The sequence below is a fragment of the Cotesia glomerata genome, linkage group LG1, assembly GCF_020080835.1.
Source record: "Cotesia glomerata isolate CgM1 linkage group LG1, MPM_Cglom_v2.3, whole genome shotgun sequence".
Taxonomy (NCBI): Eukaryota; Metazoa; Arthropoda; class Insecta; order Hymenoptera; family Braconidae; genus Cotesia; species Cotesia glomerata.
Window position 1 is genome coordinate 26314345 of NC_058158.1, and position 12357 is coordinate 26326701.

Consider the following 12357-nt stretch of genomic DNA (forward strand, 5'->3'; position numbering starts at 1 on the left):
CGAATTCTAGATGAATTTCATGATGAATTTGAAACACATTGTATAGTGAAACTTAATTTTTTTAATCCGTAAGAAAATATTCGGAGTCAATTATGTGGAACGCTTCAAGTAATATTTACCGTAACTCCTATTCTTTCCCGCTTCACAGCATTATTTATATTTGTAAAAATGCTTGCCGTAAGATGGACGGTGTGGCTTAATGTATATAGAATAAGCGAAAGGAAATTTAGTACAGACCGGATAACTCAAATGGTAGAGTATCCGACATGTCTTCGGAAGGTTCTGGGTTCAAATCTCAGTCCGAGCTATCTAATAATTTTTTCTCGCATATTCTATAAACTCACATTAAGATGATCCTCTCCACATTCCTTTCTCAATCCTTTCCTACCAATATCCTGTTACGTGAATGTGGAACGCTTCAAGTAATAATTACCGTAACTCCTATTCTTTCCCGCTTCACAACATTATTTTCATTTGTAAAAATGCTTGCCGTAAGATGGACAGTGTGGCTTAATGTATATAGAATAAGCGAAAGGAAATTTATTATAAACCGGATAGCTCAAATGGTAGAGTAGCCGACATGTCTTCGGAAGGTTCTAGGTTCGAATCCCAGTCCGAGCTATCTAATAATTTTTTCTTGCACATTCTATAAACTCACATTAAGATGATCCTCTCCACATTCCTTTCTCAATCCTTTCCTACCAATATCCTGATGCGTGAATGTGGAACGCTTCACGTAATAATTGACGTAACTCCTATTCTTTCCCGCTTCACAGCATTATTTATATTTGTAAAAATGCTTACCGTAAGATGGACGGTGTGGCTTAATGTATATCGAATAAGCGAAAGGAAATTTAGTATAGACCGGATACCTCAAATGGTAGAGTAGCCGACATGTCTTCGGAAGGTTCTGGGTTCGAATCCCAGTCCGAGCTATCTTAATAGAGAAAGAATAGGAGTTACGGTAACTATACATATATACTATATAGCTTTACTACTAATTAAATGTAAGTCTATAAATTTTTTGGAATAAAAGAACACAATATGCAAAATAATATTTCGAAATTTCTCATGAATTTCACGGCAAATTCCAGCTGAATTTCATGATGAATTTCAAAATATTATTTTGCATATTGTGTTCTTTTACTCAAAAAAATAGATCCAAATAGAAGTTTAAGAATCGTAAATTATAAGTCAGTATAAATTAAACTAAAAATTCCAATATAATTGACTGCGAATATTTTTTTATAGATTTAAAAAATTAAGCTTCATATACAATTTGTTTCAAATTCATCATGAAATTCAACTGGAATTCACCGTGAAATTCATTATGAAATTCATATTTGTTTCACAATCTGAAGTTAATCCGGAAATTCACCATGAACCAAAATTTTTTTTGTGCGGGAAGAAGATCGTGTGAAAATTTTAAGCCGATCGGTCCAACCGTTTCGGAGAAATTTTCCTCACCAAATTTGAAAACACCGTTTCGAGAAAAACGCGTTTGAAGTTTTGGGAACTATTTAAACTAAGTTGAAAAATCTTTACAAATACGCTAATGGCTCCGAAATTATTTGCCGGATCAATGTGAAATTTTCGGACGATATTCTCAAATATATGTAAATTTAAAATATGCAAAAAAAAATTCGATATTTTCAAAACTAAAAGTGGATATAACCCCTTAAACGCAACTCTTAATAAAAAAACTGTACATTTGATGGAACGACGATTTAACTCTTACAGGCAGAACCAGCACTCGTCTATGACAGCGTTCAAGTGTTTGCTCATGGCCTAGCTTCTTTGGACCGAAGTCACGTACTCCGACCTATGAATCTATCCTGCGAAAAGGAGGAGCCGTGGGATGATGGTCTGTCACTATACAATTACATCAATACAGTAAGTACAGTTTTCTAAGACACATTAAAACTTTTATTAGGGCTATTATGTTTATTTTAACAAACCCAAAGTTTTATTCGTTTACTACAAACGACTATTATTATTTATAAAAAAAAGAAAGTATTAATTTAATGGGACGAAATTAAATGAACAAAAACTAATTCTTACTTTTAATGTTCCGCATTAAGTACTTGTTAAATCGCTTTTATACTCGCCATTTATTTTCACAGAGAAAATAAAGTAGTCCTAGCTACAGTGATATAAGATATCCACATAAAAATCTTAACTAGTTCTTATTTGTTAGAATTTCTTCGATCGAAAGCAATGAAACTTCTTTTAATTGTGTCGATAAAAGTCACATTCACGCGCTAACGCATTATGAGGTGTACAAAGCAATCACTGTATCTAATTGTTCAGTATTAATTTAGAAAAAATCATAAACTCCGTCAAAGATTTTTATATGAATTATAAAATTTACTCTTGTTAGGATAAATTTACTCTGTGAAGATTAATATTAAAAAAAAAACCTACTCTCTTTCGTGCAAAAAAATTTTATCTTATGATGAATTTTATCCTTAAATTTATACTTTAAAACAAATATGATTTTATTATGAATTTATTATGAAAATATTTTAATTTTTGTACAAAAATTTATAAAAAAAAAAATTAAGTTCAATTTCGTTAATTTTTTTTTCTATGGTCGACTCAAAAGATATTCCATACTTTGAGCTCGAAACCTGTAGGTATAATCTACTAGAGCTTAAAAGAACAACTCTCGATTTCACCACCCAAAATAATATCTTAAGATTATAACATACAATAAACGAAATTAAAATCACACTGATTGATGGAAAAATGATTGCTGGATCAATTAAAAATATTAAAAAAATATTATTATAATACATTTAATTACGATAGCACTTACAATCATGCAATTGCAAGAACTGATGTACAAATTTAAATATGTCAATAAATATCCTTAATAATAAAGTTTCAGGTCGATTCACCCCACTATTTCCAAGTATAATTAATTTTTGAAATTGCTTTTTTTATTAGGTAAAGGTATAGAAAGCCGATAAAGTTAGTATAAAATCTAGTTGCATCACTCGTGCGGTACGAAAGATTTCATATTAACTTGATCGGTTATCCATGCCTTTATATGTAAACTTTTATGTAAAATTTATTTTTTTATGTGGTTTATCTGTTTTAACAATAAAAATTAATTTCAAGATACATAAATAGTGATATAGCAAAATTGTAATTATCTGGTTATATTTATCTCTATTGTCATTTATTACACTCATTAATCAAACTGTCATATATAAAATTGGATACCCATGAATATTAAAATTAATTAAACATTTATTATTGCTTAAAATGCCGTCGAACATGTTATCATCGTTTTATCAATCTTTCAAATTTTTATCATGGCGTGTATTTAATGACACAATCAAGAAAATAAAAATTTTTACTGGTGAATGAATTTTTGTTGTGAAAAATGAAAAAAGAAAATGATTCACATATGTTATTATTTATTGTAATTAAAAGTAGAAAAGTAAAATTGAATCTAAAGTTTCATTGGCAGTAAATTGAAAATTAGAAATGCTCAACAACTCCAGAAAAATATTTGATTTAATTTATGATTCTGTGAGTAATTGCGACGTCAACACAATAAAAGTAATTATTCATAGTCGTGAATTTAGTAGAAGTACCAGTAGCGATCTAGTTCTCGATGTATCGTTTATTCATTCCGATCGTGTTCAATTTTCTCATTCTAGTCCAGATAACTCTGGCTGGAAGAATAACAAATTTCCCAAAGTACGTTCATCCGTCAGACACAGCTTTTGAAAGTATTGGTAAAAAATTTATTTTAAAAAAATACTTGTCAATTAACCAATTTACTTAAAATAGATTAATAAAATATTAAACTGTTAAAGAAAAAATATAGAGTAAATTATATACAATTAATAATATTGTAGATAACGATTATGAGAACGCCGATAATAATTACAAAACAACAGGTCAAATCAATGGTTTACTTGTATCCAATAATCATAATAATGGAGGGCTTATAAAAGTAAATCGTTATCGCCTGTCTCAAAGTTCGCACAAAGATAATCACAGGTATCATTAAAGTATTAAATAGAATATCTTTAAAATATTTAGATTGAAACATTATATAAAAATATAAAATATTTCATAATTCTATTTTAATAAGTATTTTACAATATAGAAGCATCAATTTTATTGCTAATTTATTCAAGAGAAAAAAATTTTAAACCAAAAAAAAATTCAATTTAAAAAATTTCATTGTCCTGAGTTGAAAAGAAACATATTATATCACGTTGATTTAAATCAAAAAAAAAATTCTTCGTTCAAAAATTTTTCTGCTTGAATCAAGGTCATCTTCCGTGAAAAAATTTTCTGATGTAATTATATTTTCTGATATCAATATATCGCCTGATCGAGTTATATATGGTCTTATCATGCTATATACGAGAATAAAGAAATAGTTTATTATAGTTTTTTAACTTTTTATATTTTCTCGAAATTTGTACTTCAATTAACTTAACGTATTAAATGAAAATTAGTTTAGTAGGTGATTGAACTAAAAGTCAATCTCAAAAAAAATTCTTAAGAGAATAAAACATATGATTTTTATCTTAGAAAATAAAACTTCAAACTTAAGTCTTTTATTAAAGAGATGATCCAGCGACCATACGCTCTTTGTCATAGATTTTCAACTCTATCTTACGCCGAAAAACTGTAAATCGGCGTATATGATCATATCAGGCCATATATGGGTAGGTCAAGTCACTTCAGGACATATTTTCATAACAAGTCCATACATGACTGCATCAGAAAATTTTTTTAAGCGTTAATTCTTTAAAACTATTTTTTTGAAACTAATAAATTTTCATATTAGTATACATATTTTGACACCAAAAACTTAATAGACACATTATTTAACTAAAGTTGTCTTGTCATATGAAGAATCAAAAAATGGTAGTAGATCAATTTTTTTAAAAGAGTGAATTTATAGCCATTGTACTTTAAAAATGAATACGGAATTTCCCCTTTAATACAGTATAAGAGAAAGAAAAATTTTTGTCCAGAAAACGTTTTCTTGTCTCAAAAATTTATTAAAATGAATTATTTAAGTTTATTAATGTTTTGACATAAGAATATCAATACCTACTTTAATTGTAAAAAATATTTGTCTTTATTAATAGTTAACCAAACAAATAGCTTTACTTAGATTAAGTAAAAATGACTGATCAATTCGACCAATTTTTTAGACAAAAAAAATATATTCTCAATAATTATCTCTAATAAACATATTTTTAATTATCTAGGCCTCCCGATTATAACGAAGCATCAGCTCTATTTAATCCTCCGAACTTTGGAAGCCCAGATCAATTTTCTAAAGAATCATTAGCATACTTCGGCAATCAAGCAAAAGCTCCAGCCGAATATCACTTCAATGTCAACTCATTTCCCTTTAACATGGTATTAACATTCATTAAAAACTCTCCACAGTTAAAAAGTCAAATATTATGGTTCATAAACTCAGTACGATCTATCGTTCAGCTCATCAACAAGCACATGGAATTGGCAAATGATTATTTAACCTTCAGTTCACATTATTAAATTTATTATTTATTATTATTATTAATATAATATAATTTTGTCATAAAATAAATTAGACTCAATTTCAGTCGTAAATTGATCGATTAAAAATTGAGCGTCAATGTTTTAAGATTAATAGTAACATACATTTCCTGTTGATAATAAAATAATACATTTGACATACGCCTGTATTGAAAGCGCTGTAAAAAATAGATCACTTCCAATACACAGAATATTTTTTTAACTTCTCGTTTATTTTTTTTCCGTATCGTGGTACTTGTATCGCTGTTATCAAGACGATAAATATAGGATTATGTCCCGAGTATTTTTTGTTATCAAGTGTTCTCTATAGTGTGAGTAAAACCTTGAATAATTTTCCCTGAACATTGATCCTACAATATAAAATTGATGACTAAAGTGAAGTTAGTTTAGTATCGAAATTATATCGATACTAATCGAAAAAGTGGCCCCTGATTCCTTATTGGTTCAGGATTAGAGTGCGTGCGTATGCGCACAATTTTACATAATTTCTGATGAATACTGAATTGTAATAAGTGAATATACTTATTTATACATTTTTATTCACTTCTAGTATGAATAATTAAGAAAGATAAATTATTTTATTATATTATGCTATTGTAATAAATATTATAAATTAAATTAATAAATAGAACCGATAATACAGCATAAAATTGTTGGAAAAGTAAACTTGATCCATTACAAAGATCAAAGTCACAATAAAACATACTGAGCAGTTGAATGTAGACTTTAGCCGTGCCGTTCCCCATATCAACAGATTTTGGGGCTGATCTCTCGTCGGTGACCAATGATTTACTGCTGCAACCTCGACTTCTAATACCCGAAGTGTAGTTTGCTATCAGCCAATTCAAAAACAATATTTATTTTCATTAGAAACAAATAAAATGCACATTATATTACTTACATAATACGTAAGATACTATGAAACAAGCTGCACCTTTTGGAGTGTCAGGACAATCTCTCACAATTTTCTCAGATTTTGACAAATCAGTGCAATAACTACATTCGTAACATCTAATGGCTTCACCTTGTAATTTATAAATATCTCAAATAATTCACTTTATAATAATAATTAAAAGTAATGTCGATGGTAATGCAATTACCTGTGATTATTAGTAACGAAATAATGCTCAGAGACAAAAAATAATCCATTATCACAATAATACTAATAAATTAAAGTAAGTGCTCAATTTTTTGAGATAAAATATTTCGATTAGGCTATCGAGTTCTTAACGCACTATCAAGGTTACATCATACTTTTGATTTTAATTTTTTTTTTTGTTTTACAAATATATCTATTTATATATTTATTATAGTGTATATCCTTAACTATTCAAGTAGAAATAATACTCCTATGTATCAGCAAAAAATTATAGGTAGGTTGGTAATTAATTTATTGGTTAAGTTTTATTTACTCTTAAGATTAGGCATTTGTTTTTATTTACACTTGGATATTTGCTTTTCTTTTTCCAACCCTTTATTATTTATGATAAAGAAAAAATAAAAAGGTTTCAGCGATAATATTTGTATAGATTTGAGTTACGCAACCAGTGATTTATTAATTAAATATTTGCTAAATTATTTCATTTTTTCTTAATAAAAGTTTTTCCAGATGTTAGAATGAGCATTTGCTATCTTTGTTATGTATTGTCTTTATTATAAATATTAAAAAAAGCAATTATACTTTTTTAACTTCCCGTTATCAAAATCAATGATTTTCAAAAATTGGGAAGTTATTGATATTATATCGTTTTTCGAAAATCAAATTCTCATAAAATCTTCACGTTTTTAAGTCTTAAGAAATTCTTTTGTGCTTGCATGTATGTATGTGAATCTCTCTTTTCTTTTTTTTTAGACACCCACGAAAGAAAATATTCAGGATTCCATCGGCTAAAACAAGAAAAAATCGAAAAATTTTTTTAAATTATTATTTTCTTAAAGATAATTATATAGTTGATTTTACAATATAATCTTTCACTCTCTTAAAATGAATCAGTGGAATTTCACTGTTTCACAGCTATAAGTATACCAAGTGGTATACTTATAACTGTGAAATAGTAAATATACCACTAATTTCCAGTGATTTTCACTGTTTCAGATTTAGAGAGCATACTTGCTGGTAACGTAAATTCCGGATATGTTAATGTTAGGATGTTACTCATCAGAAGATTTTATTCTGGTAAACGGTTATAAATTAAAAATCTAAGTTTTTAAGATGGAGCTATAAGATGCTATTGATTAGATTAAGTAGAGAACGCATAAATGAGTGATAAATAACTTGCTCTGAATAGCAATTGTAACACGAAAGTTACTCTCCTGTAATAAAAAATGAATTATAATTTATGATAATACTATACTTAACTTTTATTTATTACTAATAGGTGTATTTTTATATTATATCATTTGGATTAAATCGTCGAGAGTAAAATGTCTGTGGAGCCATTCAGAATGAGATAAATTGAGAAACTGATATAATAGTGTTCCTGTAGATTTGACTGTTAAATTGGTTGGTTACTCTGAAGTTCTCAGTAAATGAATGGAACTTTGACAGGTCTGAAATTAAGGGGTCATATCCACTGGTAAGTCCGAAAATACGGGCTTGTTTTTTTTGTGGAAAGGCTTTTTATTAAATAAATACATAGAATAAATATACATACAGCGAATTTAATGTATTTTAAAAATTCTCGATTTATTTACAAAAATATTGGGTTCCGTTGTTCCTGTAGTAGATCTCCTCGAGGACCTCCAAAAAAAGGTGTCTGGCGATGAGAAAAATTCCTGGATTTGGATCAGGAATATCTCTGATCCAAATTATCAGAAATGAAAAAAACCAATAGATTTATTTTTAGGATAGATGAATACAGGTAATGATCGATGGAATAGCCAAAATTTTGATTTTTGACAAAATGGTAGCTTCCCAAAGAAAAAAATCGTTTTTTTTTTTTTTTTTCAAGAAAATTTACACTTTTTTTAGAAAATATTAATTTGATTGTATTAGAAGAATTAGAAAAAAATTAGGACGATGGTTGACCCTGAAGGCTATCCCTGCAACTTCCCGCTTATTTTGTACTTATTATAAGTGCTCAAAATTACACATTACGTTTTTGAGCTCTTCGAGCTCAAAAGTATAAGTTTTATGTCATTTTGAGCTCTCCAAGCTCAAAACTCTAATAGAAGTTTAATAAAACACAATTTTTCGAATTTTCAAACCGCAATAACTTTTGAATGAATGAACCAATTTTCACGCGGTTGGCAGCATTCGACGCAGTTCTTAAAGCCTCGTAAAGAATCTTTGAGTATAAATTAATCGAACGAGGAATTTCGGAGTGATTCCGAAAAAATACTTTTTTCGGTTTTCTTTCGTCAACGATAACTCACGAACGAATCAACCGATTTTGACCGGATTGCAATCGACGTGGTCTTTTGATGTTAAGAGCTGATTAGTTTTTGGAATCGATCGATAAAGCCGTATAAAAGTTATTCCAAAAAAACCACATTTAAAAAAAATTTTTTTTGTAGCTCTTTTTAGATTTCTCAAAATCTACCGACCCGAATCGGTCCAAAGTGTATTCAAAATCTAAGTTTGGTCAAGCCCTTTCGAATGGCGCCAACCGCGATGAAATCCGTCGAGCCGTTCAAAAGTTATAAAAGGGTTACACACACACACACACACACACACACACACACACACACACACACACACGGATATCATCGCGGAAACATTCAGGGAAGCTTCCTAGGATCTCAAAACGTCGAGATCTGATGAAAACTCGATTTCGAAAAATGGGGTAAAACCAATAAGTTCCCGATTTTTGAAAATCTTCGATTTTTGTAGCGGGAAGTTAAAAATTGATTCAATCTATTATAATTACTGAGCCACAGCAACGCGTGGCTGGGTCAGCTAGTGTGTATATATATATATATATAAAATATATGAAAAACTAGCTGTTACCCGCCCGCTCCGCTGGGTGCTTTATAGAATTGTATTTTTAGATCTAGACTTGAAATTTGATTGGAAGATTGTTTTCACTTGCACAGATTCCAAATTCCATCAAATTGGCCTGTATCTTTTGTCCACGTGATTATTCTAGCTAAAATTCATTGTAACTTTCAATGTGCAATCACTATAACATTCCCGTGGCTTTCTTCCAAAAATGAATATTAATTGACACGAAGAAAAAAAATTTGAAATGAACATTGATAGTTTTAGTTAAAGTAATTACAGGTCTCATAAGTGAAGTTGAAATCTGCCTAGCTTAAATTGTCACGAATTTCGTCGTTAATTAAAATTTCCTCCGTAACATCAATTATACATAGAAAATTATTTATACTTGTTTTTTTACGAATTTTTTTAAAATGAGTAGCCAAATTTCTTTTCTATATCTCATGTGTTTAGAAAATGCAATGCTTTTAATCTGTTACATTTTCGCGATCCCGTAATAAGAACAATTAATCGGTTATGTGACCAGCAAAAATAAAATGTATGTAAAATTCTTAGTCCGTTGACTGAATAGCTACATTAGGGTGTGTCATTTTTAGGCGATATTTTTTTTTTTACTGCTATACCAGAAAATCTGGTAGTATATAGAAAATAAAAAATTATGCCACTGAGCTAAAGGTTTCAAGTCCAATAGCGGCTTAGCTCATCAAAAAATTCGATTTTCCTTTTAAATAACACAGGAAAATTTTTTTTTTGTTTCAAGTGGACTTTTCGTTATTAAAAAAATTTTTTTTCAAAAAACCTTCTAATGACTTCTGTAGGAAATTAAATTTTCTACAAAAATATCTCTTTGGACGAAGACTGTAGAACCACTATTTTCGAAGTTATAGCCCGTTAAACGGTAAAATTAAAAAAAATACACATTAAATTCCATTTAATTTTCAATTTATTACTCTTACATGAATAATTTAATTTTATTGTACATTTTTGAGCATTAAAATTTTTAATGAAAGTATTGACTCGTTTCAATATAATAATCTAAGTCAAATTATTATTAATTAATCGTTATAATTACAAAAAATTTCATTTTTTCATTTATCTAAAAATGGTAAAATTAACGTCTACTTGTTAGCATTTGAAAATTTTTTCCTGTACATAGCTACAACTTGCAATAAGTACTGTTTCTGCTCTTCATCAGCAGTTAAGCTTTTATTGTAGGCTTCCATCAATTGGACCGCGCGTTCCGCAGTATCATTAACAACGTGTAAATTTTTTAAAATTTTGAGGCACGTATTGTAACTTTTGTCAGATATCCACTGATCAAGATGTAAATTTAAAAAATCAGTTGGGAGCTCCACCCTTTTAAAAATAATCATCGACTCTTCTGATGCAAAGTCATACAATTCTTTGTTTAGTAAGGAATTAATATTAACATTTTTTACATTATATCGTTTAAAGTTTTTAATTTGACTTTTTTTTTTCTGAATCGATTCAATTAATTTTAATTTGATTTCTGCGCTAACATTATTATCAAATAATTAAAACAAATAAGTTGTTCAGATAAATACCACAAGTGATTGCTGAATTTTTTTGACGCTAGTTCTGAAATATTTTTATTTAATTTTTTATAATTCAGTAAATCTCTCATAAATTCTAAATCCTGTCGAGGAGCTTGGATTGCTGAAAGCGCACAATACCATGCTTTTATATATACTAATACAATGAAAATACAAATGTGGCGGAGTCCCGAAGCCTCTGTCCGGAAATTGTTCTTGAAACAGATAAATTTTTAAGGAATATATTGCTTTAAATATGCCCGAAAATATGATTTCAATCCATAAGTGTTATTATTTCACAATAGTAATAACTATTTAATAATAATTTGACTTAGATTATTATATTGAAACGAGTCAATACTTTAATTAAAAATTTTAATGCTCAAAAATGTACAATAAAATTAAATTATTCATGTAAGAGTAATAAATTGAAAATTAAATGGAATTTAATGTGTATTTTTTTAAATGTTACCGTTTAACGGGCTATAACTTCGAAAATAATCGTTCTACAGTCTTCGTCCAAAGAGATATTTTTGTAGAAAATTTGATTTCCTACAAAAGCCATTAGAAGGATTTTTGAAAAAAAAAATTTTTAATAACGAAAAGTCCACTTGAAACAAAAAAAAAATTTTCCTGTGTTATTTAAAAGGGAAATCGAATTTTTTGATGAACTAAGCCGCTATTGGACTTAAAACCTTTAGCTCAGTGGCATAATCAACAGACTCGATAGAGTCTGGCGCCAAGTTCCGTTCTCAAGCCAGACTACCGAGTGTGTATATACCGTAAGCAGAACGGTTTTTTGAGGTTACAAATTTTTTTTCAAATTTATTTTGATTTTTTTTTTATATGATATTTTATAATAGTAGTTCATGCTTTCTATTATGCGTATTACTTGATTATTATCAATTATCTTTATAATTTCTATTTAAAATTATTAAAAATAATCAGCACAAACTATAGCGACCCAGATTTTTAGATTTTAACTTTTTTCTTATGTAAACAGCGGACGGCCAGAGACTAAATAATATAAGGATGCATGCTAATCTTATAATAGATGAGAAACTACAGTGAAAAAAAGATATTTGACAGCTTACAATTACACACGCCAGGCGGCGCAAGAATAACTTTTACATGAACTATAGCTTAAAGGAGATAGTTTGCCACCGGAAATGTATTAAATTAAAATTGTCAATTTTTATTATAATTACAAAAAATACTGAAATCCGAACAAAAACAGTTTCACTGTAAAAAAATCGCGCCAAGTCCACGTTCATAAGACTATAAAGAAAAAAAAATTTT

At 28.6% G+C, this 12357-nt stretch overlaps 2 protein-coding genes across 12 annotated transcripts in view; one reads left to right on the plus strand and one right to left on the minus strand.

Moving 5' to 3' along the window:
• Window positions 1–12357, plus strand: part of LOC123271688 (glutamate receptor ionotropic, kainate 2) — a 294730-nt gene that overhangs the window by 204114 nt on the left and 78259 nt on the right. For all 10 annotated transcript variants that reach the window (XM_044738125.1, XM_044738076.1, XM_044738085.1 and 7 more), the window contains exon 9: window positions 1741–1893. In XM_044738125.1, coding sequence (XP_044594060.1) covers window positions 1741–1893 — 153 coding nt within the window. The remainder of the gene's footprint in view (window positions 1–1740; window positions 1894–12357) is intronic.
• LOC123272078 lies at window positions 5791–6722 on the minus strand. Of its 2 annotated transcripts, XM_044738726.1 has the most exons (4): window positions 6666–6722; window positions 6467–6589; window positions 6272–6397; window positions 5802–5915 (listed from the first exon to the last, which is right to left on the minus strand). In XM_044738726.1, exons 1-4 carry the CDS (start codon window positions 6712–6714, stop codon window positions 5815–5817), a joined length of 399 nt encoding a protein of 132 aa, XP_044594661.1. In that variant the 5' UTR covers window positions 6715–6722; the 3' UTR covers window positions 5802–5814. The 2 variants fall into 2 exon arrangements, with proteins under 2 accessions (XP_044594654.1, XP_044594661.1); XM_044738719.1 differs by having other exon boundaries at window positions 5791–6397.

Bases quoted from the DNA above. Each gene is read 5' to 3' on its own strand.
- LOC123272078 (XM_044738719.1), bottom strand. From the start codon at position 6,714: ATGGATTATTTTTTGTCTCTGAGCATTATTTCGTTACTAATAATCACA. The intron at 6,590-6,665 runs GTAATTGCATTA...ATAAATTACAAG, and splicing joins TTCGTTACTAATAATCACAG to GTGAAGCCATTAGATGTTAC. The intron at 6,398-6,466 runs GTAAGTAATATA...ATTGGCTGATAG, and splicing joins CATAGTATCTTACGTATTAT to CAAACTACACTTCGGGTATT.